This window comes from Trichosurus vulpecula, chromosome 4 (assembly GCF_011100635.1).
Source record: "Trichosurus vulpecula isolate mTriVul1 chromosome 4, mTriVul1.pri, whole genome shotgun sequence".
NCBI classification, from domain to species: domain Eukaryota; kingdom Metazoa; phylum Chordata; class Mammalia; order Diprotodontia; family Phalangeridae; genus Trichosurus; species Trichosurus vulpecula.
Genome location: NC_050576.1, coordinates 302,121,290 through 302,149,248, shown reverse-complemented (window position 1 = coordinate 302,149,248; position 27,959 = coordinate 302,121,290). Strand labels below are relative to the sequence as shown.

The window sequence follows — 27,959 nt, the reverse complement described above, 5'->3', positions numbered from 1 at the left end:
ATTTTATGTCTCTAGAATATACATCTATGTAACCTATGCTAAAGATATTTACAAACAGGTTAAATACTTAGATGCCCAAAAGGGAGAGTGGGGGGGAGACCTAAGGGGGGATGTATGCTAAGAGATTAGATTTATAATAAATAACCTCAGAATTTCTGAAAAGAACTCTATACTAATGTCTCAGATATGCTATGGTAGGCTCAAGTAGAAATGTAGTACAGGAAAAGAGCATTGGATTTGAAGTTGGAGGAGCATCTTTAAATTCTAGCTTTACCTGTGTGACACTAGGCAAGTCACTTCTCTCAGCCTCAATTCCCATATCAGTAAAATGAAGGAATTAGGACTAAATTGTGTCTAAGGCCCCTTCCAGCTCCAAATTTATGATCATAGAAACAATTTTGTTGAAATTATCACCCTCAGGTTAACCCTTACTAGAAAACACACTACAGCCCAACAGGATGATGGTTGAGATTCCCCTTAGAACACAATGGTTCAACTATCCAAAAGGCCTTTTAAATCAGAGAACTGAATTATCTCCTCTCAACCCAGGGGACACGCAAGAAAAAAATATATGTCTTTCCTCTGAAAAATTCAAAGTACATTAGACATAGAATTTTTAATAATATAAAGAATCAGAAAAAGCCAGGAAGGTGCAAATGTGGAACAGAAAATTAGAAGACAGTATAAAGAAGAAATAATAGCAACTTAAACTGAAGGTAGGTAACACTCACATTAGAATAAAAACTCTAAAAATGTTACTGAAGCATTTTCAAGGTTCTGTGAGGACCAAGGAACAAGATGATGGGTATGATTAAACGTTAAACAGCTTTTTAACTCTAGATGCTAATGCACTAATAAGCTGATTCTTAATCACTCTTACTTTGATTTTCTCTCATCATGAATATCTCTTGGATTCCTGTCTTCTCGAACATCTTCTCTTTTTTCCCTTCGATCTTCTCTTCCTTTGTCTTCCCAATCCCTCTGACGATCACGTTCTTTTTCCCTTTCTCTCGCTCGCTCTCGTTCTCGTTCTCTTTCTCTTTCCCGTTCCCTCTCTCTTTCCCGTTCTTCCCTTTCCCGTTCCCTTTCTTTCTCCCTCTCTCGTTCTCTCTCTCGTTCCCTCTCTCGATCGTGTTCTCGATCTCTATCTCGATCACGCTCTCTGTCTTTTTCCCTTTCCCTTTCTCTCTCCCTCTCCCTGGCACGATCTCGTTCTAATTCTCTCTCTTTTTCTCTCTCTCTGTCGCGTTCCCTTTCCCTCTCTCTCTCCCTCTCCCTCTCTCTTTCCCTTTCTCTAGCCCTCTCATCTCTTCTGTCATCAGTTCTGTCTATCCTTCGTTCCTCTCTTCTTTCATCACGCTCAAGTTCATCACTCCTTCCTTGATGGCGTACTGGTGAGTTTGGTCTTGGATCTACAACAAAAATAAAGTTTTACCAATGAATAATTTGATTGACATGTTTTTCAAGTCAAAATACATCATTAAAAAGTTCAAATTTTATCCTAATAGATAAACAGGAACACAAACTCAGAACTAAAAGGGACCTTGGAGGCCAGCTAGTTCAACCCCATCATTTTACAGAAGAGAAGTAAGAGGCTAGGGAGGTTATGTGGTTTGCCCAGAGTTACACAGGTACTGACTCACATCAAAGGCAGGATGTGCTACCAGGTTCTGACTCTAGGCCAATGCTCTCTTTACTGTACTACATCAGTGGGGAAAATACCTATTATGTTTACTAATAGATAGACATGTGTAATCATAACAGCTTCCTTTAAAGTAAAAAATTCCTCCATGTTCTCCAATCCACAACCCCCACTGCATTCATATCTTTATATGCAAAGATGGGCTCTACACACTGCTCCAACTCCACTTTCCACCCCCTCCATTCTTCAAGTATCATCTCTATGTTCTCAAGACATAAGGAGATCACTCACAAAAATGGAAAAGAGCAGCAAGGTAGACAAATATAGAATGCAATTGAGGGTAGGGAAGGGCTGGGAGGTGGGCTAAGGAAAGGTTAACAATCACACTCATAATATTCATACCCATAACTTTTGGCCACAATAGGCAAAAAAATACAAGGGAGTTTTGGGGAAATAAATACATTAAAACAAAGTATGTATTCATTTCAAAAGGCTAGAGTTTTAAGGATTTTTATATGCCAAAAGCTTAGTAACCTTGAAATGATACTCAAAAGTAAAAAAGCAAAAGTCGTTTTGCTTTTGCTTTCAATGAAAGTTGAAAAGTATCATGTGATATTTAGAATTAGCAATTACTGTCTAGTAATTAAAATGTTTAATCTATTAAACGATTGATTACTCAGGTGAATAGTTTTTACCTAGGATGTTAGTTTATTAACAATTGCTAAATTATGCAATTTTTCAAGTAAAACACTCATTACTGTATTATGAGCACACAACTATTTTTTGCTTTAAACTAGAAGTAGTGAAGAATATTCTATTTACTTCTGTCTATGGGAGAAAGAAAAGCTACACAGAAAATGAAATGTCAAAGTTGCTCTACTGCTGAATTGAGTGACTATGTTCATCCTATGATAAAGAGTTGAAGGGTAGGCTGCTGGATAAAGCATAACGTTAGAAAATGTTCAACAAAGAACTCTAGGACTATTATGATTTTCCTATATTCATACTTGACTGATGGTTCATTAAAAACAAAAGGTCATTATTACATAGCTCAGTCAGTAGTCTGGCAAAAAAAAAAAAAAGAGGGGATATACATCAACCCATTTGGCAAGTCAATTGGTCTTAGAGTCAGAAGATAAGGTTTTAAGTCTCTACTCAGACACCTATAAAGCCATATGACACTGGACAAGTCAATTAAGCTCCCTGAGACTCAGTGTCCTAATAAAAAAAAACACGGGGCTGATAACAAACTGACTCACAAGACTATCCCTGAGGAAAGTATTTTATAAAACTTAAGAGTGCTAAAAAATTAACATCAATAATATTTACTATATATAATATTGACAACAGTCAAGTTTCTAAATAAGGGGTTCAAAGCAATGAGGCTGTGACCCCCATGAAATCTGATTTTTCCTGACACAGATTTACCCACCTCTGCCCACATAAATGTAGAAGTACATTTATACTGGCATAAGATATAAAAGATCATGGAACTTAAAAGGTAAAAAACAGCATTAAGACCATTTAATCCAAACTTTTCATATTAATAATAAGGAAACTATAATTACTTTGCAGGAAAGTTCAATTATTTTCATAAAATCACAGTTATAAGCAAAAAGACTAGAATCCACTTCTGGCTCCAGTGGGAACAGAGGCAGTATAGGGAATTATTAGCATGAACAGAATGGATATGGAATCATGAAGAAGAGATTGAATTTGGAGTAAAGGAATTTGGGAGGACTCAAATAAAACATGTGCTAAGCATTTAATATGTGCAAAATTCTATGTTAAGTGCTGAGGATATATAGAGAAAAATAAGACAGGCCCTATTCACAAGGAGCTCAAATTCTATAGGAAAAAATATCACTTTCTGAAGGAAGAGGAACAAAAAGGATCCAAGGTAAAAGAAGAAAAGAATTCAAGATGAATCAAATATTTTTGAAGTGCCTACTATATGTCAGACACTGTGCTACGGTCCTGGAACACAGGTATAAAAGAATGCAACAGACCCTGCTGGCAAGGAGGGAGACAACAAATACACATGGAAAACATAAAACATCAATATAAAATAGTTAAATACAAGGTAATTTAGGAGGAAGGCCACTAGCAGATGGGGGCTCAGGAAATTTTCATCTTCATATAGGAGATGGTGTATGAACTATATCTTAAAGGAAAAACAAGACTCTCTTGAGGCAAGGATTAAGAAGGGAGTGCATTCCAAGAATGGAGAATGGCCAATGCAACGGGCACAGAGATGGGAGACAAGAGTACTGTGTGTGAAGAACAGAGAAAAGACCAATGTAGCGAGATTGCAGAGTATGAGAAGGATTAATGTCCAAAGAGGATGAAAATATAGGTTGCAGCCAAGTTGTGTAGAGCCCTAAAATCAAAGCAGAGGAGTTTATATTTTATCTTAGAAGCAAAGAAATTCACTGGAATTAACTGAGTAGGAGTCACATGTTCAGAAAATTACTTTGGCAGCCACATGTAGGATAGACTGGAGTAGTGAGAGACTTGTGGCAGGAAGATTTAACAGGAAGCTATTTTAACAGTCTAAAAGAAAGGCAATAAAGGTCTCAACTAAGGTTGTAGAGCTGTGGCAATGAAGGGAAAGAGATGGATACAAGAAATGTTGTGAAGGTAGAAATGACAGGATTTGGCAAGTGACTGAATATAAGGGGTGAGAGAGAATGAGGGGTCTAGGGTGTCAAGATTACAAACCTAAGAGACAGGATGGATGGTGGTGCCTGCAAAAGAAACAGGGAAGTTTGGTAGAAACTTGGTAGAAAGGAGGTTTTGGGAAAGGGAGAGAGGAAGATAATGAATTTAGTTTTGGGATATGCTCAATTTAAGCTGTCTCTGGGGCACCCAGTTTGAAATGCCCAATAGACAGCTGGCGATTCAGGATTGAAGATTAAGGATCTGAGGGAGTGAAGAACAGCAGAAACAAACAAAAAAAAAGTGAAGGGACATAAGGGGAAAGAAGATGAACAGAAGGAGAAGCAGAACTCAATCAGGAAAAGGAGACGAAGTGGAAAAAGGAGGACTCAAGAAGGTCATAATAGTTGATAAGATATAGTGATTTGTACAAGATAAGAAAGACGAATTTGTAAATGCTTAGCAAGATTTAACTAATTTACTAATAAATTAGAGAAGGATGGATAGAAAGTGTCACAAATCCTGGACTGAAGACCCTGTATCTAGTTTGCCCCAGCAATTCAGGGAACCAACTAGCACAAACAAAGGGGGAAAAAATGTAGGTCATTTCCAACAAGTATGGGAAGCAAGAAGAACTTTGCAGTGATTTTCAAAGAATGTGTGGCATTTATATTTGTCAGAGAAGAGACTATTCATGCTCATAGTTTTGGCTAGTCTCCTTCCTAGAGATGATAAACTCCAGGAATTTCTATCTACTCTCCAGGTTGTAAGAGAGAGTGAAGCATTCCTGAAAAAGGGGAATGGGAAGGGAGGAAGGAAAGGCTCCAATGTGAAAACAAAATGAAAAAAGAGAAATCAAAGAGAAAGAGTGGAATCCTGACATATTAGGAGGTTGGAGGGTAGAAAAAAGGGTGAAACAGAAGAAAAAAAACTCTCAACACCTGGGAGTTAAGCAAATAAGGCTCTTCCCAAAGCAGAAGAAGCTAGACATTCTTAAAATTAAGGCTCTTCCCAAAGCAGAAGAAGCTAGACATTCTTAAAAGTAATCAGCTGCCCAAAGGGGAGGGTAAAGGGTTTACACAAGAGCAGATGGATTTACAAGTGAATTCTATCAAACATTCAAAGAACAATTCCAATATTACACAAACTGTTTGCAAAAATAGGAAAAGATGGGATCCTACCAAATTCCTTCAATGATACAAATATGGTCTTGATACCTAAAACCAGAAAGAGACAAAGCAGAAAGAGAAAAGCAGAGAAAAACAATAACTCCAGTAAAGTAACAGGATATAAAATAATCCCACATAAGTCATTTGTATTTCTGCATATTATCAACAAAACCCAGCAGCAGAAAGGGACAGAAAAAAAAATTTCATTCAAAATAATTATGAAATATATAGAATATCTATTTCAGAGACATCGACCAAGACAAAAGAATTATATAACTAAACTGCAAAACACTCTTTACAGAAACATAGCTAGACCTAAAAAACTGATGAGGTATTACCTGTTCATGGTTGGTCCATTTCAATAATGATAAAAAATATCAATACTACCCACATTAATTTACTTATTTGGCACCATACCAATCATATATACAGCTAAAATAGTTTTCAGCTCAAACAATAAATGATCAAACCTCTCAAGTGAGAAGGAGACTAAAAGTACTAGATTTCAAACTAAACTACAAAAATGTACTGTTTAAAAAAAAATTGACCAGTGGATCAGATTAGATACACAACAAACACAGTACCATAGTTTTCAATAAGCTTAAATACCCCAGCTGCTGGAGTAAAAATTCAAAAACTGCAGGGGAAACTGGAAATCAGTCAGATAGAAATCAGATTCCGAACAATACTAATCCACTGAAATAACCTCAAACTGGATATACATGACCTAGGTAAAAAGGTCACATCATAAACAAATTAGAGGACCAAGGAAGGAGATGTCTTTGACAACTATGAATAGGAACGAATTCTTGACCAAACAAAAGAGAATTGCAGAAGACAAAATAAACAATTTCAATTACACAAAATTGTAAAGCTTTTGCACAAAGAAAAATCAACACAGTTAAATTTTAAAAAAGAAATAGTTAACTGGGAAAAAAAAAATCTTTTTAGTTTCTCCAATGAAGGTCTGATATAAAGAACTTAAATACATAAGACCAAAAGTCATTCTCCAATAGATAAATGGTTACAACAAGGCAGTTCTCAAAAGAAAAACAGCAAGCTATCAATAACCATATTTTAAAAATGCTCCAGATCACTTATAATAAGAGAAATGAAAATTAAAATAATCTTGAGGATCCACCTCAAATCCATCAGACTGATAAAGATCAAGGGTTAGCAAATCCAGCTTGCAGCCTATTTTAGTAAGGGTAGCAAACTAAGAATAGTTTTTTCATTTTAAAATATAAAAACATTATTTTTAAACATAAAAACCATTCTTAGCTCAAGGGCCTATTTGGCCCACAGGTAGTAATTTGTGGAATCCTATAAAAGATGACACAAAAAGATGACAGTTGTTAAAAAGAATGTAAAAGACACGACATTATTGGTGGACCTGTGTACTGCTCAAGCAGTACAAAAATATCCATAATAGTACTTTTTGTTGTAGCAAAGAACTAGAAACCCAAGAGGTTTCTAATGCAATTGGGGAATGGCTGAACAAATAACAATTATATGAATACAATGTTTTTCTTACTGCACCACAAGAAATAATGAAAGGGCTGGATTTAGAGAAACCTGGGAAGATTCATAAGAACAGAAGCAGAATAAAATAAACAGAACCAGGAGAACAAATTATACATTGCCTACAACAATATAAAGAAAAACAACTTTGAAATAAATATTTAAGAATTCTGTTCAAAGCAAAGACCAACCATAGTTCTAGAGCACCAATGATATCATGCTTCTCACCTTCTGACAAAGAGGTAGTAGACTAGGTACAAATTGAGACATACATTTTTAGACATGGCCAATGTATATATTGTTTTACTTAGCTGTGCTTACTTGCAACAAGAGAAGTTTGTTGAGTTGGCTTTTGGGGAGAGAGGGTTGGGGCTTGGGAAGGGGGGACCTAAGGAGCAAACGGAAACTAATGATGGTGATTGTCAAAAAATAAAAGAAAAAAGAAATGAGTGTCAACGAAATATTTTTTTAAATCCACATTAAAGAACAAAAGGTAGCTGAAAGGGAAGAGCACAAATAAGACAGCTTTAAAACTAATATGTTAAATTTATTATATACCTTTTTAAAAGTACATGCTATTCATATTTTTCTGTTCTTTCTATATGGAAAGGTTCATTGTTAACAAGCTCAGAAAGACAATTTTTTTTTTTAAAATGGAAGCAGGGCTTGTCCAATAAGGAATGGTAAAACGGATCCAGAGAAACTATCAGGGAGAGATTATTCAGTAAGTAATGGTCAAAGAAAAAAGATACAAATAGAGATAGCTAGAAACTCCCTGATAAGACGGCCAAGTAGTTTAAAATATATCTATTTTTTTTTCCTGATCACCTCAGTCATAAATAATAGCTTTCTCAGAAATCGTCTTATACTTTTCATATGGCTCTTATAATAATAACTAATATTTGTGCCACACTTTAAGGTTTGCCAAACAATTTGCAAATACAAGGTGGCCTGAATGTCTTAGGGCAGTGTTAAATTTAGATGGCTTAAAACTTAAAACTGCACTAAAATTTTTGGGACAACCCGTCTTATGGCACCTGATACTATTTTGTAATGAAGTAACTTGTATATGTATATCATCTCTCTAAGTTGAGGACAGAAATCCTTTATATCTCTATATATCCCTTCAAAAGAACCTTAATCAAAGTAGATACTTGAGAAATATGTGTTCATTGAATAAATACAAGTGACAAGTCCATAGGTAGGGAACTAGATTATAAGGGGAAACAAGATTAAAAACCGAATTAATAAATTAGACCCAGAGATATAAATTTGAAAGTTATTCACATAGCTGTGGGACTGAGGCCATAAGGGCAAGTGAGCTGTTTTCTATGGAATCAGACTATATTCATCAAGTACACACTGTACATGGCCCACTACAAAAAAAGTTTACAATTAAAAAGGATTTTAATTAAGGAGTCCAATCCTCTATGTACTCTGGTAAGGAGTGACAACAAAGTTCTTGTATTTAAAAAAAAAAAAAGACAAAAATGCTTACAGATCTTAAAATGAGCCACTGACAGCAGATTTTCTTGACTAATGTTAAATGTAAACTAAGTATTAAAATGTTAATTTAAAATAATTTGATATAGAAAGAAATTAGTTTTGTTCCTTTTCAGTCTGGTCTTTTTTATTGTGTAGGTTTCAGTCATTCATACAACCTATATAATAAAGAAACCTACTGACTGAACTAAAGCCTTTAAAGGCCTTCATCAAGTAATTAACAGCTAGGCCACATACCCATTTGGGAGCAAAAACAAATAAAAAATACTAACAGAACACACCCTATCAAAAATTTTAAAAAATTTTAACAGATAGCAACTATAAACATAATTGCCAGTTATAAATACATATCAAAATCTTTGCCAAGAAAAAAAATTCTATTTTTACTTTGCTTCTCTTTGATTTAATCTAGTGTTCATTTCTCTGAATGAAAAATTGCAATTTTCATGAAGTGATTACCCAGAACTACCCCACTGACTGGATAGAGGACAGAGATCTCCAGGGACAAAGTTCAGCTGTCTTTCTGCTAAGAGAATGAAGTCTCTATTCTAAATTCCATATTATAGACATATTCTCCCCTCCATTGTTACCCCCTATCAAGATTTATTACCTGTGCGATGCTGACCATAATAAAGCATCACTATTCAATTCCCAGGTCCACAAAACTTTATACTATATTAATCTCATCATTCCTTACTTTAGTAGCCAATCAAGGTTACACAGACCTTTTCCACAAAATACTAAATATTTAATACATTAACATGAACAGACAATAAAACTTGCTAAAAAAAATTATCCTTAAATGCATCAGTTCTAATATCAAAACAAAAATTTTTAAAAAATTTTCATGAGTCTTTGTTACACTAAAGATTGCATGCTTAATATATATATATACACACACACCCAAGCATAAGACACGACACTCAAAGAAGTAAAAATGCCTGATTCATATTTCCCCTACTTGCTTATTTCTTTCCCAGTATCATTTTAGAAAGAAAATTTTTAAATAAAAAGATTTTCCTGCTCAATTCCCATCTCTCTTGCAGCAACTCCCATTACCTCTCACTACAGATGGTAGATGACTTTGATGGGATGTCCAATCTAATGCCACATAGGTCCTAAGGACCCATTTAGGCACTATAACCAAGGACTACAAATGGAAAAGACAAGCAAAAGAGCATACTGGCTTCCTCATCTACCAGTACCTGGGCCTAAAGTGCTCTGCTTCAATCTTTTAGGGCGGCCAAAAAGAGACCAGATGGCAGGCAGGCTACCTGAGCTGGTGACTGGGTCAGGAGTTGACAAGCTTGAGGGAAGCAAGAGCAGGTTTGGAAAAAGGAATAAAAAGAGATGGTGGTTTTCCTTAAAAGGAAGAAAGGTGGCAGAGTTGTCAAAGGTCTGCCTAGGGGATGTCAGTAGCCAACTATTTCCATCATAATCCCTTTACCCTGAGAGAAAGTATCATGAAAGAATGTTAGAGAATGTTCTAAGTACATGTATTCACATGTGTCACTGTGCTTAGTGAGAAGCAGGATTCTCTAAACAGTTTTCATTAATAACACAACTTGCCACTAATTCATCTTATCCTAATTTAATATGCATGCATCAATATGTACAAGTTTTCATACCTCTCTCTCTGTTGTCACGTCTGTCCCTTTCTCCATGTCTTCTTTCAAAGGATGAATCCCTCGCTTGATCCCTGGCATCATAACGGTCTCTCTCAGGATATCCACCTCGAGATTCCCAGCTTTCATGGTAGTTTCCACTACTACTGTGTCCATCAACTTGAGATCCTCTTGTTCCTCGACTTCCTGAACAAAAGATATTCACACAAACATAAATGTTATTTTGTTTAGTAGGATTCTGAAAACATCATTTTCACAAAGAGCATCATGAAGCACCCCAGTAAATCATAAAAACTCAACTGAAAGAGACTTGAGGAATCAATCATCCAGTCCAGGCACTACTTGAAGCATTAATTCCCACCACCACGAGCAGTCATTCAGCCTCCAAATTTGTAGAAATCACTATACTATTTTTGGATAGCTGTGCTTGCTAGGGAAGTGTAATTCCTCTCTACCTGATATCTCTTCAAGTATGTGAGGACTGTGATCATGCTGTTTACCAAATCCACAAGGCTTCTCACCAGGCTAAAGATTTCTTCAAATTCACTTTGAGGACATAGTTTTAAGTTTTTTCACCATCTTGTTTGCCCTCCTCTGACTGCAGCATTAAGAAAATGTTTTCTCTACTTATAAACTAAAGGGCATTAAATAAATAGAATATTGAATTAGAAGACCTGATCTCCAATCCTGGATCACAGACAGATTTTGTCAAATCAACATGCTTTTTCCTCTCTTAAAAACAAATACAGTTTGCGTAATTACAAAGTAAAAAAATCCATGTAAGAGTTCCCTTGGTACCATGTAAATGCCACCTGTTCTCAACAGTAACTTAAAAGAATACTATAAGAAAAAATTATGTTCTATACCTTTGTTCTGAATACAGTTTACAGCTAAGAAATCTGGATAAAAGTTCAAAGTGCTTAGCCAAAGTATCATCATAGCATGTATTCTCTGCTCAATTCTACAAGACCCAGGGCTAATAAATCTTCAAAGAATGTGGTAGCAAAGACCGGAGGGGCCACTTAACTATAGCTCTGCCTATCATTCAAAGGCCTTTCTACTTTCTTTTTTAGGGATGGTACAAACTGACAGTATCAGAAAGTCCAAATGGTGTTAAAGAATATTATTGACAATATATCAACAATTTCCTGGTAATAAACCAAGAAAGTTTAAGACATGTGATAGCCTGGGTGTTCCAAAACACCTTCAAAAAACATATACTGGCAAAAACTCCATTTTCAAAGAAAATCACAGTTGCTACTTTAATGTCCCTAACTCCTGGGAATAAGAGTGAGAATAGTACAGGAATAGCTAGCTATTCAAGAACAAATAGCCTAACACATAATTCCCACCAACTTAGAGGAAATTCCTGGCCCCTCTGCAGAGGACTGGAAATTATATTGCTTGACTTGGCCTTCAGTTAATCATAAGGACCTACTGGGTACCACCTGGGTCCAAAGCACTATACCAGACACTTAGCTGCCTACCACATCAGTGAATAATAAGGTCATCAAATCTCTCAGCACTAGAATTTTGAAATAAGGCCATCTTTATAGACCTTCTCTCGATTTGTTTCCAAGAATCTGCGTGTCAATTTCTACAAGCTCCCTCAGTTCTTTGTAACTTACCACTCAGGAAAAACTGAAAAATGTTTTAAGGTAATCAACTTTGTTTTAAGTCAAAAGCATACCTTTGGGAGTTGCTTAGCCACCTGGCAACTGTCCATCACGCAACACCAAGACAAAAATCTTAGTGAAAAGATGGAGTTGTAGCTTTCCAACTGAAGTGCACAGGTTTTTTCTAAGCAGTCCTTTTTGCTTGTTTCCAATTCAAAGTGTACTAAAAAGTTAATGCTGTCACAATTCTGGCCACTGCGGGGGATTGCTATCAAGTAAGACTAGTAATCAAATAAACCAGCAACAATGTCTTTAGGTGAAAAGTCTATAATTATTGTTGCACTAACTATATAAAGAATTATATTCAGTATTATAGGATACAAAAAAAAAGACACTCTCTTTAGTTTATAATCTAATTGGGAAAACTGGAAAATAAGGCAAACAAAAGATATTAGAGAATTTTAAAAATTAGTTAACTTGTCCTAAAAGTTACAACGGTAGCATCCTGGGAAAGCTTAAATACCAGAGAAATAAGACAAGTCTCTTTTACTCAAGGACCACGTTATGGGAGAGGAAAGTAAAAATCATATGGGATGGCAGGGAGTAAGAAGGCAAGGTCTGAGACCAGGAGACAAAGAGAACCATAAGAAGTCACCCTGCCTCTTTTCAAAAAGTAAATGGACAGGCATCAGGAAAGAAATTCAGGGACTGACTAGAAAGAGAAGCAACCTAGTGGTTGGAAGGTTAACTAAGATGTGCATAAGTAGTAGTATAAATACATTTTTGAATAAAAATGTAAATTAATACTCCAATTACATTATACTTAAAAACTTATACATTATACAACAGAGATTTATTTATTTAAAAAGTTATTTTTGGCCTTTTAAAAACATATACACTATATATAATACATACAAAAATTATATTTTTTTAAAGCCCAAGTAATATTTAATGTTGCAAATTAATAAACTTCAATTGTATAACGTGTATTATAAATGCTTTTAAATAGAATACAGACATACAAGCAACTAGGTTAGGGTGCTAGACCTGAAGTCAGGAAAACTAGGTTCAAATCCAGCCTCAGATATTCACCAGCTGTATGACCCTGGGCAAGTCACTTAAGTTATGTACGCTTCATTTACCTCATTGGTTGATTGGGGATGATAATAACAGTACCCACCTCCCTGCTATGAGGATAAAATGAGATATTTGTAAAGCGTTTTACAAACCTTAAAACACTATATTGTTGCTACTACTATTATTAAACACAATAAAAAATTAATATATTATAAATCCCAAAGTCTTAGTTCAATTTTAAGCTCTAACCACATATATCTGTATCCATATATGTGTGTGTATATGTATATATGTATATGTATGTATATGTGTATGTTATGCATGTATGTATGTATACTGTATATGTGTGCCACTGAAATCTTGATCTACCCTCTCCCTAAACCAATGTGTACTGAAAGAGGAAAAAAAAGAACTTTAGTTAGTTGGTTGAAGGGTGGGGAGAATTTCTTAAGGAAATGGTCCTTGAATCAGGAGAAACAGATGAACAAGTGGAAAGATATGAGGGCCAGGACAAAGGACCCTTTATTAGGTTGGTTTATTAGGCAGACACTCTGGGCAAGATATAGTGTGACTATGGGCCAATGTGGAGAGAGAGTTCTGGGGAAGGAACAAATTCAGCTGAATATTAGTGTTTCAGTTTATGTTTGGGGACAGTTTAGGGGTTGGAAAAAATACAGAATGCTAGGAATGTATATTACAGCAAGGGCAGTAGAATAAAACCCAGGTGTCTGTGTGAGCATCCTAGAGCACAGCTTTTGATGATAAAAAAGGAAAAAGGTTGGGAGGGAGCAGGGTTTGGAGGGAAAAGGCATGCACGGACTAATCCAGATCTCATACTTTTAAAGTTTAGTAAGTCAGGATGCATGAAACGTTGGAGTTCAGTAGGAGATTCTGGGGAACAATGAGTACAGAAGGAAAGGAGGGAAGGAAGTAGATGCAGACCTGGGGAAGACAAAGTCCAGTGTTTTAGATAGTTTGATGATTTAGAAAGACATAAACACGGGCAAATTCGGCTGATACATTCTTGTTTCATTCATTTCTTTTAGTTCACCACTTTAACCAGTGACTTTAAATTCCAGTTATATCAAATTTTTCCATTAGAGATTTCATTTCAGGGTCTGTATGTGTGTATTTGTACACCTATGTCTTCCTGACATTGCCTTTGCCACTTCTAACAAATCATGACTGATGACTTTCTAATGAAACCAATAAAATGGAACTCATCAAGTGAACCCTCTCCCTCCAGCTCATAACTGTTTTTGGTTGGTTGGTTTGTTCATTGTGGGGTGAGGGTGGTCAATTCTTTTTTTTTTTTTTTTTTTTTGCAACACACTGTAGTGGTATAATGCTACAACAACGATCAGAAAATCACATTGACAAAAAGGTAGAAACTTATGTTTAGAAACTACATTAGAAGAAATGTAGTTATCTTTAAATAAATAAGATAGCTAAATAAACAAATAAGATGAATAAGATAAAATGAAATCTAAACAGTACCCTTTTCCAGCAATTCTGGACCTCTGCCTCTACTCCTGCCCGTCCGGTCACTCCTACTTTCATTTCGAGATTCATTTCTAGAATCGTTCCTTGTTTCAGTTCGAGAACTCTCTTCTCTGCCATGATTTCTTCCATAACTTCGAGAGTCTTCTTGGTAAGTATCTTCCTTACGGTGAGTATCTCGATTTTCACGGTCCCTATAATCATGGGTATCTCTTGTAGAACGTGAGTCCCTCTGGTCACGGTTATCTTTATTATCTCTGTTGTAATCTCTTGTATCCCTGGAGTCTCGGGCATCTCTGGATTCTTTTAATTCCCTTCGGTCCCTAGTATCCCTGGTTTCTCTCCGATCTCGGCCCTCTCGAGATTCTCTGTCATCTCTATGGTCTCTAGAAGAGTTCTGGTCCTGGTCATACTCTCGTTCTTCTCTAGCTTCTTTCTCTCTATTATCCCTTTTGCCTCTAGTCTCTGTAAAGGAATTTTGAAAATCAAATTCAATTACTCCATAAATTTTAAACAAGCATTTCCAGTGAGGTAGAAACTACATAAAAATACTTCAAAATACAATTCACTTCCACAAATGGTATGTACTGCATATTCTAGAGGCAGCTCTTACTAGAGTTCTATTAAAAAAAAATTGCAAGTGACTTATTTCCAAACACTAGTGCTGTAAATAAAAGATAGATTCCTGAGTAGCCAAAATCTAGACTACATAAACATAAAATCAGTCTTTATGAGGGTCTAAGATTGAGAGGAAATAATGGGAAACAGAGTAGGCTGCTTGAATGTGCTAAGAGACCTGAAATACAGAAAACTGAAACTGCAATGTCTTCAGAGGGATGCCTTAAGTTTACAGCTGGTTAACATCCAGTATAGGATGAAGAGTTTCATCTGGATGGGAAGGGCAGCAGACATGAATGAAATCTTCTTGGAAGCGGGATGGAAAGGGTTAACTTTTTCCTTTTTCAGAATTCCCTAATCTCCAAAGGCCTGCTCTTTCATTATGTCCACTGAGGTCCAAAGGCCAAACCCAAGTAAATTTTAATTTCACCTACCAACCATTTTTATTTTAAAAATAAACTCCATTCTCTAATACTAGTTTCTCTTTTCTGAGCCTTATTAGAAGAATGGCTCATCTGAGTGGCATTATGCCTGGCCTAAAGCCACTCTCGTGTCCCTCTCTCTTTTTGAAATATCTAAAGACATCCTACCCAATGCGCATCAGATCTTCTGCAATGCTCTGTAATGACAGCACACACAGAAAAATAAAGGCAGTATTCTTTTTAAACAACTTAAATAGAAGCGCACCTTATTTATTACAGCCTTATTTAAAGCGAGCCTACTGCTATAATGAAGAGAGGTAGCAGACCTTAATATGTGTTTAAACAAATCAAGTTAGTGACTTGCTCTGTAGATAAGCAAGGGAATAAGTACTTATATCACACCTACTATGTGCCAGGCATCATGTTAAGCACTTTTACAAATATCTCATTTGATAAAAATAATTTGATAATAAGTAAATAGCTTCCAAGAATTAGTGATTTTTAAGGGCAAGTTGTCTGATATAGAGGTAATGTACTGACAATATAGCTGGAAAAACCCTAGAGTTCCCCCATAGCCTCAAGACCTAGCCTCTTTACAGATATAAGGAAGAGAATGAAAGAGTTAGCAGAACCAGTTGAATTCTGAGGATACATGGTTGCCTGATGGCATGGAATCACTTTAAGGAGTTGAGATGAAAAAAGAACGTAAAGGAAGATGGGAAACAAAGCTGGATAAGGAATGGAAAAGCTACAATTACTTGATAAGATCTGTGGAAAGAATATTGGATTTGGAGTCCAAGAAACTGAGTTTAAAGCTCAGCTTTGCTGAGATAAAAATCAAAAAATTTGCTTGGACATATCACTTCTGTGGGCCTAGCTACCACAGTCTGAACATCATACTTTCTCAACACAAATGATGTATTACAGAAAACTTACTACAAACATGTAAGGGCTACATTACAACAAAATCTGGAGGTACAATGTAATTTGTTATAAATAAATTTTACATCTACAAACTGAGAACTACATACAAAAAAAAACCCCACTAGAAATGTGCTTACCCTCCCTCCTTTCGTGGCGTCGATCATGTGACTGTGAGGTCCGCTCATGATCATGCCTGCCTTTTTCACGTGCTGGAGATCGATGTCGTGATGGACTTCTCTTTCTCTGAGGAGAAGGTGAGGACCGAGGTGGGTAAGGGGAAGGAGAGCGTCTTACTGGCGGAGATGCTGTCCTCTGGTAGGCTGGGGAAGGAGTTCGTTTTCGCCGAGGAGAAGGAGAATGTCTTTGAATAGATGACCCTGATTGTGATGAAGATGAGTGATGCCTGGAAGATAAGGGAGAATGACGCTGTCCTGCTGGGGAAGCAGACCTATAGAAAAAAATGAAAACAAAAAGAAAAAGATGCATATATATACCAAAACAACTTATTTACCTTCTATGTAATAGAAAAAATCTTCACTAAATACTAAAACTGGATATAAAAACTGCAGATGAGATATAAAAATTGAGTAAGCAGACTTCTAAAATCATGAAAATGACTTATCAATCCCGGTGTTAGCAGGAAAAATAAAGCAACTTAAAATGGTAGCTTTGGGCAAAAAATTCTGTATCCTCTTTCTGGACTTAGCTACTAATAACTTTCCCAGCTCCAAGAGGTGTTCTCCAGTGGGAGTGCAAAGCTAAAGCCCAAGCAACAGTCTCATGCTTGCTTAAGATTATCCATGGCAGTGGACACAAGTACTGATCAGGGAATAAGGGACACAAGTAATGGTGAGAATTACTTGATATATAAATGCAGTGTGTACTGCTAAGAGCCATAACCTCAAGGAAAAGTGGCTATAAAAGAGTAGAAGACCAGCGGAGGAGAAAACTGTTGCTGTATGATTATAGGAGCACAATATGTACTGTCTATTACCAACACCTCAGCAAGGATAGCTAGAATAAAGGTTACCTGGCATAGATTAGGAAAAGAACAGGAGTGTACACTGTCTGCATCTCATACTGACTGCCTCCACCCCATGGACCAGCGCATGGCAGTCTCCTCTCTAGTTGTCAGATGTATTTTCTTATTAGCATACACTAACACTGCTAACAGATATCTAAAAGCCCAAAGAGGGACACCAGGGACTGACTATCTACTCCTAGATAGTTTGACCTATCTGTACTTATCCATCTTGAACATGGTGAATGAATGAATGAACACTTATAAATGCTTACTATATGCCAAACAAAGGGAGTACAAACAGAAAAAACAGCTCCTTCTCGCAAAGAACTTACATTCCTAGTAGGGGAAGACAATGCACAGAAGAGTTCAGGTGCAGAGTAGGTAGAAAGAGCCAGAGGTCCTACAGGTTCAGCTATAAGGCAGATAGCAATTACCAGGAGTCCTTAGGATGTATCAGGGTGTCTGCCCCAGGAGTGGCCCACCACCCTTGGGAAAGAGAAAGTGAGCCTAACAACAGAAATAGAAGGTTTCAGGTTTCTCTCTAGCTGGGTGGGTATTGGGGTTGAGGGAATTCAGTGACCACTTGAGAGACGGCAAGTGTAAGGTGGCATTAGGGTCTGATGATGAATGTGATGAACACCTCTTTTATTTCTGGGGACATCTGACCTAGAATTCTACTTACACATTTATTTGGATTCAAATTGTAACACGAATGACCTTGATAAGTAATTGTTCATTCTTTCTTCTATGGTATTTACACGAAGATACTGAAAAATCCCAAATACTTCTCTATAATGAGACCATTAAAATTAAATATACTTGCTTGAAAAACTCTTCCTTACACACACACACACACACACTCACAATCTCACAGAAACCAAAACATAAAGATACATAATAATAACTACAAAGCAATGAGACTTTCGTTGTTTTTCTAAACAAACATCAGAATTTATAAATCCAAGTGATTTGTTGTTCACTTCAAAGCAGTTACTTTGGGGGAGCCAAACATATATTCCAACAAGCCTGATTAAAGCCAAAAACAACTTTGAAACTATCTTCACAGCCTGCTGCAAATTTTTCTGTCTTTGAGGCTTAGTTTGGTTTTTACAAAAAGCCTACGATGAAAAAGGAGCAATTCTCTCATGAATAATGAAAACAGATCAAGCTGGATAGTAACACTCTTGCTCAAGAAATACTTTATAGAGAATAAATAAGCTGGAATGTTATCATGATAAAGGAGCCTATCACCAAGAAACTTCCAAGGACTTCAAAGTTCCTACATAAGCCTATCCTATCAATCATATACTGTCATGGTAAAGAAGTCAATTGCCAAGAATCTCAAGATCATTTTAAAGAAGCCAATGACCAAGAATCTCTCAAAGTCTTCACAGTTCCATGCAGACCTAGTAGTATGAGTTCCATAAGGACAACTCCACTGACTTCAAATAAATTAATTTTGCCTTCACTTTTGATTCTGATATGAACACTGTTGGGTCGGATGACCATCCTATTTTCCTCACTACAGTCTCATACTGTATTTCAAGGTCATAGAGGAAAGATCATGTTTCATTACCAGTTATTATTTTCTTTAAAAACACCATATTGTTGGCTGCAGGAAACATTTCTCAAAACATCAAAACGAGCATCCAGTCTGCTATTCTTTGGCATTCAAAATATATGGCATAGGGGGCAGAGCCAAGATGGCAGCAGGAAAGCAGGGACTTGAGCTCTCCCCCAAATCCCTCCAAACACCCATAAAAAATGGCTCTGAACAAATTTTAGTGCTGCGGAACCCACAAAATAGCAGAGGGAAACAGGTCTCCAGCCCAGGAGAGCCTGGATGGTCGCTGGGAAGTGTCTATCGCATGATGCTGGAAGCAGGGCACAGCCCAGACCAGACTGGGAATCAGCAGGAACTGGCCTTAGGGCCATGAAACATTGCACTGTGGCAGTTACCAGACTTCTCAACCCACAAACGCCAAAGCACAGGTTAGTGGGAAACAGAGGGATCAAGTTCAGAGCAATCCGGCCACCAGCCCTGCGGGTGGCGGAGGTGATGCAGCTGTGGTGGTGGCAGCAGCAGGAAGCTCCTGAGGCTGCTTCCAGAGGTCCAGCGTCAGCTGCTTCCTGAGTCCCTGGCTCACACGGTGGGAGGAATCGAGCAGGGGATCAGAGAGTGAGTGCAAGGAGTGCTTTGTGGGCACAAAGGCGGATTCTCTTGCTGTGACCTGCTTGAATCTGGATTGCCATCCTAGTTGGCGGTTCTTGGGGGAGGTGGAGCGATGCTGTGACAGAGCCTGGGGAGGCTCAGTGCTTGGACCCTAAAGCTTGAGACAAAGTACTCTGTATTCTACAAGCAGTCATACCCTGACAAAAAGCTCAAGTGTCAAGTAGTTGGCTGGGAACATAAACAAGCAGTGAAAACGAACTCAGGCACAAACTCAAGACTCAAACTCTAGATTCCTCTTTTGGTGACAAAGAAGAAGTCAACAAAGTCAAAGAGCCTACATCAACAGCCTCCAAGAAAAATATGAATTGGTCTCAGGTCATGGAAGAGCTCAAAAAGGATTTGGAAAAGCAAATAAGAGAAGTAGAGGAAAAATTGGGAAGAGAAATGAGAGAGATGCAAGAAAACCATGAAAAACAAGTCAATGACATGCTAAAGGAGACCCAAAAAAATACTGAAGAAAATAACACCTTAAAGAATAGACTAACCCAAATGTCAAAAGAGCTCCAAAAAGCCAATGAGGTGAAGAATGCCTTGAAAGGCAGAATTAGCCAAATGGAAAAGGAGGTCCCAAAGACCACTGAAGAAAATACTACCTTAAAAATTAGGTTGGAGCAAGTGGAAGCTAGTGACTTGATGAGAAATCAAGATATTATAAAACAGAACCAAAGGAATGAAAAAATGAAAGACAATGTGAAATATCTCATTGGAAAAACCACTGACCTGGAGAATACATCCAGGAGAGATAATCAAAAATTATTGGACTACCTGAAAGCCATGATCAAAAAAAGAGCCTAGATATCATCTTTCAAGAAATTATCAAGGAGAATTGCCCCGATATTCTAGAGCCAGAGGGTAAAATAGAAATTGAAAGAATCCACAGATCACCTCTTGAAAAAGATCCCAAAAAGAAAACTCCTAGGAATATTGTTACAAAATTCCAGTTTCCAGGTCAAGGAGAAAATACTGCAAGCAGCCAGAAAGAAACAATCTGAATATTGTGGAAACACAATCAGAATAACACAAGATCTAGCAGTTTCCACATTAAGGGATCAAAGGGCTTAGAATATGATATTCCAGAGGTCAAAGGGGCTAAGATTAAAACCAAGAATCACCTACCCTGCAAAACTGAGTATAATACTCCAAGACAAAATATGAATTTTCAATAAAATAGAGGACTTTCAAGCTTTCTCAATGAAAAGACCAGAGCTGAATAGAAAATCTGATTTTCAAATACAAGAATCAAGAAAAGCATGAAAAGGTAAACAAGAAAGAGCAGTGTTAGTTTCTCAGTGTTAGGGTAACAGAAGGAAATATACATATATACAGACAGAGGGCACAGGGTGAGTTGAATATGAAGCGATAATATCTAAAAAAATGAAATAAATTTAAGGGGTGAGAGAGGAATATATTGAGAGAGGGAGAAATGGAGAGATAGAATGGGGTAAATTATCTCACATAAAAGTAGCAAGAAAAAGCAGTTCTGTTGGAAGGGAAGAGGGGGACAGGTGATGGGGAATGAGTGAATCTTATTCTCATTGGATTCAACTTGAGGAGGGAATAACATACACACACAATTGGTTATCTTACTCCACAGGAAAATAAGGGGAAAGGGATAAAAAAGGGGGATGATAGAAGGGAGGGCAGATAGGGGGGAAGAGGTAATCAAAAGCAAACACTTATGAAAAGGGACAAGGTCAAGGGAGAAAATTGAATAAAGGGGGACAGTATAGGATGGAAGAAAATACAGTTAGCCTTTCACAACAAGAACATTGTGGAAGTGTTTTACATAATGATACATGTGTGATCTATGTTGAATTGCTTGCCTTCCTAGGGAGGGTGGGTGGGAAGGGAAGAGGGGAGAGAATTTGGAACTTAAAGTTTTAAAAGCAGATGCTCAAAAAAAAAAAAAGTTGTTTTTTGCATGCAGCTGGGAAACAAGATACACAGAGAATGGGGCATAGAAAACTATCCTGTCCTACAAAAAAGTAAGAGGAAGGGGAGGAGGGGCATGGGGTGACAGAAGGGAGGGCTGACTGGTGAACGAGGCAATCAGAATATATGCCATCTTGGAATGGGGGGAGGATAGAAATGGGAAAAAATTTGGAACTCAAAATCTTGTGGAAATCAATGTTGAAAACTAAAATATTAAATAAAAATGATTTTAAAAAACAGTAGAGCTAGGAAAAAAAACAAACAAAAAATATATGGCATAATCTTCACAGAAATTTTCATGCTCATTCTTTCCTAATTAATCTGTTTTATAGGAACCAAACCTCTAAACCTTCTAAACACTTTAATTGATTCAGTGAAGAATTCGATGACTCATGCTGTATATCAACAGGACATTTTCCTTAATTACTTTAAATTTTTTTTCAAACATTATTCTCTTAACTTCTAGTTTGGTCAGTGTCTCATTTAACTTTGCATAGATTTTTACATCCTTTTCTCTAAATAAAGGTCATTTATTTTTATACGGACTGAAAACAACAACATAAGATTGTCACAGATGCCTGCACAAAAACAAGTGACTTTCAAAGTGTGACTGCTACACATTCAAATATTACAAAAGCATCCCTACTATGATCAATGCAAGCCAACGCCAAGAAAAAAACCATTCTTATTACTTTACAAATCAGACAATGAATGTGTTCAAATTAGGTGCCCATCTATAATCAGACCCATGCTTTGTTCTAGTAACCAAGATCTATCACTCTCGGGTTGTCAAATTTTTGAGAGTAGTGTTAGAGGTGAAATTTTTAAACTGCGTAAATGAAATTCAACAAAGTAGGTTTCTAAAACCAAGAGAAAAATTTCCCCCAAAACTAGTTTCTACAGACAGGAGAAGCATTTGAAAGCACACTGCTAAAGGACAGAGACTAGGACTTCAAAACTTCTATGGTCTCCAGCCAGAGAATCCAGTCTATAATGACCTGAGCAGTCTGAGCCCGGAATTAGGATTCATTCCATGTCCCAGATCACAACACCAAGCACAGGGAAGCTAAATTGTGCTTAGGCAACTTGGATCAGACCTGAATCATAAGACAGGCAGACACACAGACACAGATACAGATACACAGATACATACACATACACACACACACACACACACACACACACACACACACACCCCTTATATAGCTTTTGTTCTTATTTTGCAAGTCTGATTCAACCACCTGCCTGCCCCTAAAAGGAAACAGTATTGGGTACATTTACAAGACAGAATTCAAAATTAACAAAATGTCACTCTGACAACAAAAAAAAAAAAACAAACAAAAAGGTCATTCTCTTTTTAACTCAGGTAAAAATAATCAAATTCAATATCAAACAAAATTTGAACTAGAAGTCAAAATTTCAGGGAAAACAAGAATGGTTTTACTGAACCAAAAAAGGGAAAATAAAAATACATAGTCTTTCCAGTATTCCAAAACTCAAATTTGTAAACTGTAAGAACTATCTTGACATATAGCCATTAAGGTATAGCCTGATCAGACACCAATCAAAAAAGGTGTTGCTAGTTTGCCAGTTTGTTTTGAAATGCTGCCTCAATTCAGAATAGTCTTTCATTTTGAAAGAAAAATCCCCAAAAGTCAGAAGGAGAAGCTGAGAAAGAAAAGTTCCCCTAGTCCATGAAGGCAAACTCTTAAGTCATGAACCAATTTGATAAAATTTCTCATCCCAAAAAGCAGGTAACAATTATCAACTTTCCTCCAAAAACTGTTTCTCTGAAAGTGTTTTTGCAATGTCAACTGAGTTGTAGTTCAACCTTTTAAACAAATCATGTAAAAAGAGTTTGAATAAATGGATTATGAAACAAACTAACATAAATTTCTTAATACCATCTATTATGATAAATAGATGACAAAAAGCACCAACACATTATAGCTATCCCAAGATCCTTCATCGTATATAAAGAATTCTTCTTGCTAAAATCAGACAAATTTCTGAGCCTAGATCTTACTTCCCTATACAAGCTTATGTTCTCCCACCTGCGAGATGGAGAAAAAGAATGCTTTTGAGTCGATGATTTTGTTGGAGCCCGGGAAGCTTGTCGTCTCTTTGCAGCAGGGGATGAATATTCCCTGGAAGGGGAAGAATTACTGCCAGAATGATCTGCAGGACTGGGGGAACGCTTTTGTCTATGGGAACCTTCCGAAGGATCTCTATTCAGAAAACATACAAGTAGTAACTTGTTAAACAGACATGATGTAAACAAACTGATAGAAGAAATGATAAAAACAAGCAAATAATATCTGAGCCAAAGCACCTTGAAGAAGTAGTCTGCATTAGATTTCATTTTTGCATCTGGCAGAGATGGTATGGGGGGAGGGGGGAGAATGCATGTGTGAATATATATACATATGCATAGATATACTCATATGTATATATAAAATATATATTTTTTCTCAATTTAAGAAGAATCAGATATGTCAAGGTAACCCCCAAATCCATATGATGTTTAATCTCAATTAAGTTCTAAAAACTCTTAACTTCTAGGGAACATATTTCAATAAAAGAACCTTGCAAAGAGCCATTCTACCAAGAAGGGGAAAAAAAAAACTTGTTCCTGACATTGCACACAGGAGACAATGAAGACAAGTAGCTGCAATGTTATATATAAAGACAATGTCTAAGAATCACATTTTGAATTCCAGAAATAAGGGGAATAATGCTTCAAATCTGGGCTGACTCAGTTACACCTGCTACAAGTAAACAATTATGGCGATATAGTCAGTTGTAAGATCACCTACTATTTTCCATTATTGTGGGGCTTTTTTGAAAACAAGCTTGTGAAACAGGGCAAAAAGCATCATTTTTCAAGGTTAAATTTTCTCATTACATAGACTTATGCCTGTTGTTGAGAAGTCCAAAAAATAGTTAGACTAGGGGTGAGTGTTTTGTTTTTAAATTGAAAAGACCAAGAAATAGAATATTTAAAATGACAATTGTCATTTTACATGAATCTGTAATAAACAATTTGACTTAATTTAAACTAGTAGACTTTAATGATTAAAAAAAAAAAAAAACACTGAAGCCCTGACCCTGGCTAAAATGAATGGAAAAAAGGACATGTTTAAACAGAGCACACAATTAGAATTATTCATAAGTCAACTGATGGTCTTGATTCTAGCTTAAGTTCAGAGAGTCATTTAGATATGACAAACATTCTGAAAAGCAACTATTAGTTAAAAAAAAAAAAGCAGCTATTAGTAAAGCAAATGTCAAACTATCTCTGAACTTGCATTATCCAAAATTAATAAAATACTGAACCCAAAAGAAAATAAATTTGAAATACCCAGACTCTTTATATACCAGAAAAATCAAAGACAGGTACTAATTCTAGGTTTAAATTTAAAAGAGATTCATTCAAAATATTAAGTATTATAAAAAATACTTTCCAAGGTTATAACAATACAAAAGAATCAGAATTTCAGGGTCAGCCTTGAAATTTCCTTCCTGATAGGCCATTTCATAAAAAAGAAAATTTTAAAAATATATTCTACAAGCTAACTTACATTAAGAGATGCCTGCCTCAAAAAAAAAAAAAAAGGTGGTTACCAAATTTCCCAACTCATATCAACCTATTTACATTTGTTGACACAGCATAGTTCTATAAGGCTAACAAAATCCCTAAGAACAAGGCCTCTATTAACAAAGTCAGTCAGATCATAGATGTAGTTAGGTGAAATTCTGTTAATCAAAGAGGATGGCTGCACACCTTGGCAATCCCCGAAGTCAGGGAGGCATCTGTGGCCATGTGTCGCCTTCCTATCACTACAGGTGGGACAATTCAGAGAGAGTCTATAACTACACAAACTGAGAGGGCCTCTTCACTGAATAAGGAGGGATGAAAGGAAGAAGTATCTGAATAAAGCAGAGAAGGGTAAAAATGTATGCGTTGGGATGAATGAATCCCTATGGCTTCTGTAGTACTTTTACCTGTGGTAATGAGATTTCTGACAATAAAATGTTTATCTACAGCATATCCTATTTTCTAATTAACAACACTGGCAATAACTAATGTATTTTCTTCCCAGATATTATACTGTTTGTGAAAATGACCTAATAAAGTTTCATAAATATTGAAAGTCTTTTAGTAACTTTTAAGTTACTTACCTTAAGGGTACTAAGCAGGAATTGTTGCTGTTGTTATTATACAGACAGTACGAAGAAGGGGCCAAAAGTATTTCCTATCTTGGTTCAGTATTTGACTTTTAAAAATTTAGTCCATTTTCTAAAATTCATAGTAATAAACACTCACCAAGAGATAAACCTAAAAATTTCTCCAATCAGCCCCTTTAGAAGAGTTATAAACAAAGAGTAATTAGCTCCCACAAGATTATAAACACCTCTAGTCAGATGGAAGCTCCTAAAGTACAGGAACTATTTCCTTTTTGTCTCTGAATCCCCAGCAAGTTGTAAAATATCTTGCACAAAGCAGGCACTTCATAAATATTTCCTTAATTGAAACTACAGGATTTGACCTGACTTCTGAGCTTCAGAGCCTTTGACCTGGCCAGAGCAGTGCCTTCCTTTCTTGGCTTTGTTCCTCCAATGTATCAAAGAAAAGCCCAAGCTGTGAGCTCTGATCCTCTTCTGAGTCACAAGAAAGTGGGCCCTAGAATTCCTAGTAGAGAGAGTTAGAGGATGGCTGTCCAGCTAAAAGTTGCCAGTGCTGAATTGGGAGCAATGGAGCTAGAGAGTCAGGACAGAGACCCTGGGGGGCATTAAGTGCCCTGCAGTTACAAAAATCACGCACTTTTCTCTAAAGAACAATTTGAGGTATGGGTAAGCACCATTTAAAAAAAAAAACTATGAAAATATGTAATCATTCCCTAATTTCTAGGTGGCGATTATTCAAATTACAAAATGATTCACAATGTGATTCCTTTAAATAATACTCTCTCTCAGTACAAAAAAGTGTTTACTAAATCAACTCCTAGAATGTGAAGGCAGAGAAACATAAACTAAAAGTATTCAAAATGTTAAAAACCACTGTAGATTCCAAAATTAAAATTAAAAACAGCCCTGATAATATAAATTAATTGGAACATCAGATTCCATTTATAATGATTTAATTGATGGCATTTTTCAGGACAGTATCTATTGTATAAAAGGAGTTATAGACTATACAAAAGAGACTTTTATCACTTAGCATGTTCAGGAAATGAGACTAGTCAGTCTTTTAAAAATACCAGTTTATCAGGGATTTATTTAGGAGTAATAAGAGAGACCCAAGTTGTTTTCTCTTTTATTTACAAGTAATTTCAGGAAGCCAAATGTCACAGAGGAATATAAAACAAGCATTTATTGAGTGCTTACTATGTGTCAAACTAAGAATGGCTTCCTCAGTCCCAGTGCACAGATAAGCAGCCTCATTTCTGCCCTACAGATATGAAAAAAGGTAATAATTTACCCACATGAATTTAGTATCACTTTTAATCATATAACTCTCAAAAACTAACCCTATCATCTGACAGCTGCTTCCAATATTTGTCCTAAGCCCATAATTATAAAGCTTATATTAACTTGTTACTCTGGACAAAGGATTTATTCAGACTCAAAATGGAAGTGTTCAGAAATTTGTAGGTACTGAACTTTCTAATCATACCAGTGCTAAGAACATCTTTCTCCCACAACACAATATGACATGATTTCACACAACAAATTATGGTGATTCTTTTAACTCCCTAAAACTCTAGATATAAATTCAAACTTACTATGTGAAACCATATACCTTCATAAAGGCACACAAACGATTATAAAAAAATTTGACAATTATTACCTGGGAGTCAAAAAACCACAGATGGAAATCACTATGGTAGAAGTTATTTCTACTTTTGATCTCTCCTCAAGAACAGAGGAGCTCTAATTTATGAAGAATTCAACTGTGTAAAAACATGAGTTTGAAAACTAACTAGCTAGGCAAGGGATATTTCAGATGGCCAGGAAACCAAAATAGTAAAAACCTGTCTTTTGAACAGTAAAATAAATATTTTTCCTAAGCAAGTTATGAGATTTGTCTAAATAGTATCCATCAGTATATGTGATAGGAAAAGAAAAAAATTAGGAACTCCTAACTTCTTAATCCTGCACATTAAATATATCTCTGAAGCTACAAAAACGTAGGAAAGGTGTCTGAGAATGTCTTCTTTAAAATGCATGGTCTAACAGAGATCCTACTATGATGACTCACAGTTCTAAATCTGGAAGCCTAAGAGAAATTTTAGAAGATTGCCTTTCTCCTTTGTTATTTCAAAATAAATACATCTCCAATGAAAAAGGATTCTTCTTTTCTTGAGCTCCCTGATGAAGTTACTAATGTTTAAGTGGTTATGCTTTTACCTAACAATTCAGTTTTTCAGGACGTTAAAATATGCTACAGCTAAAAATTTGTCAAATGTTAATTTTCTACATTATATAAGAGGA

The 27,959-nt window shown here is 36.2% G+C and overlaps 1 protein-coding gene across 7 annotated transcripts in view; it reads right to left on the bottom strand.

The window, feature by feature from the left end:
- ZC3H13 (zinc finger CCCH-type containing 13) overlaps positions 1-27,959 on the bottom strand; it is an 87,853-nt gene that overhangs the window by 26,674 nt on the left and 33,220 nt on the right. For all 7 annotated transcript variants that reach the window (XM_036755832.1, XM_036755836.1, XM_036755837.1 and 4 more), the window contains exons 9-12: positions 16,413-16,723; positions 14,309-14,776; positions 10,122-10,304; positions 881-1,412 (exon numbers count right to left, since the gene is read on the bottom strand). In XM_036755832.1, coding sequence (XP_036611727.1) covers positions 881-1,412; positions 10,122-10,304; positions 14,309-14,776; positions 16,413-16,723 — 1,494 coding nt within the window. The remainder of the gene's footprint in view (positions 1-880; positions 1,413-10,121; positions 10,305-14,308; positions 14,777-16,412; positions 16,724-27,959) is intronic.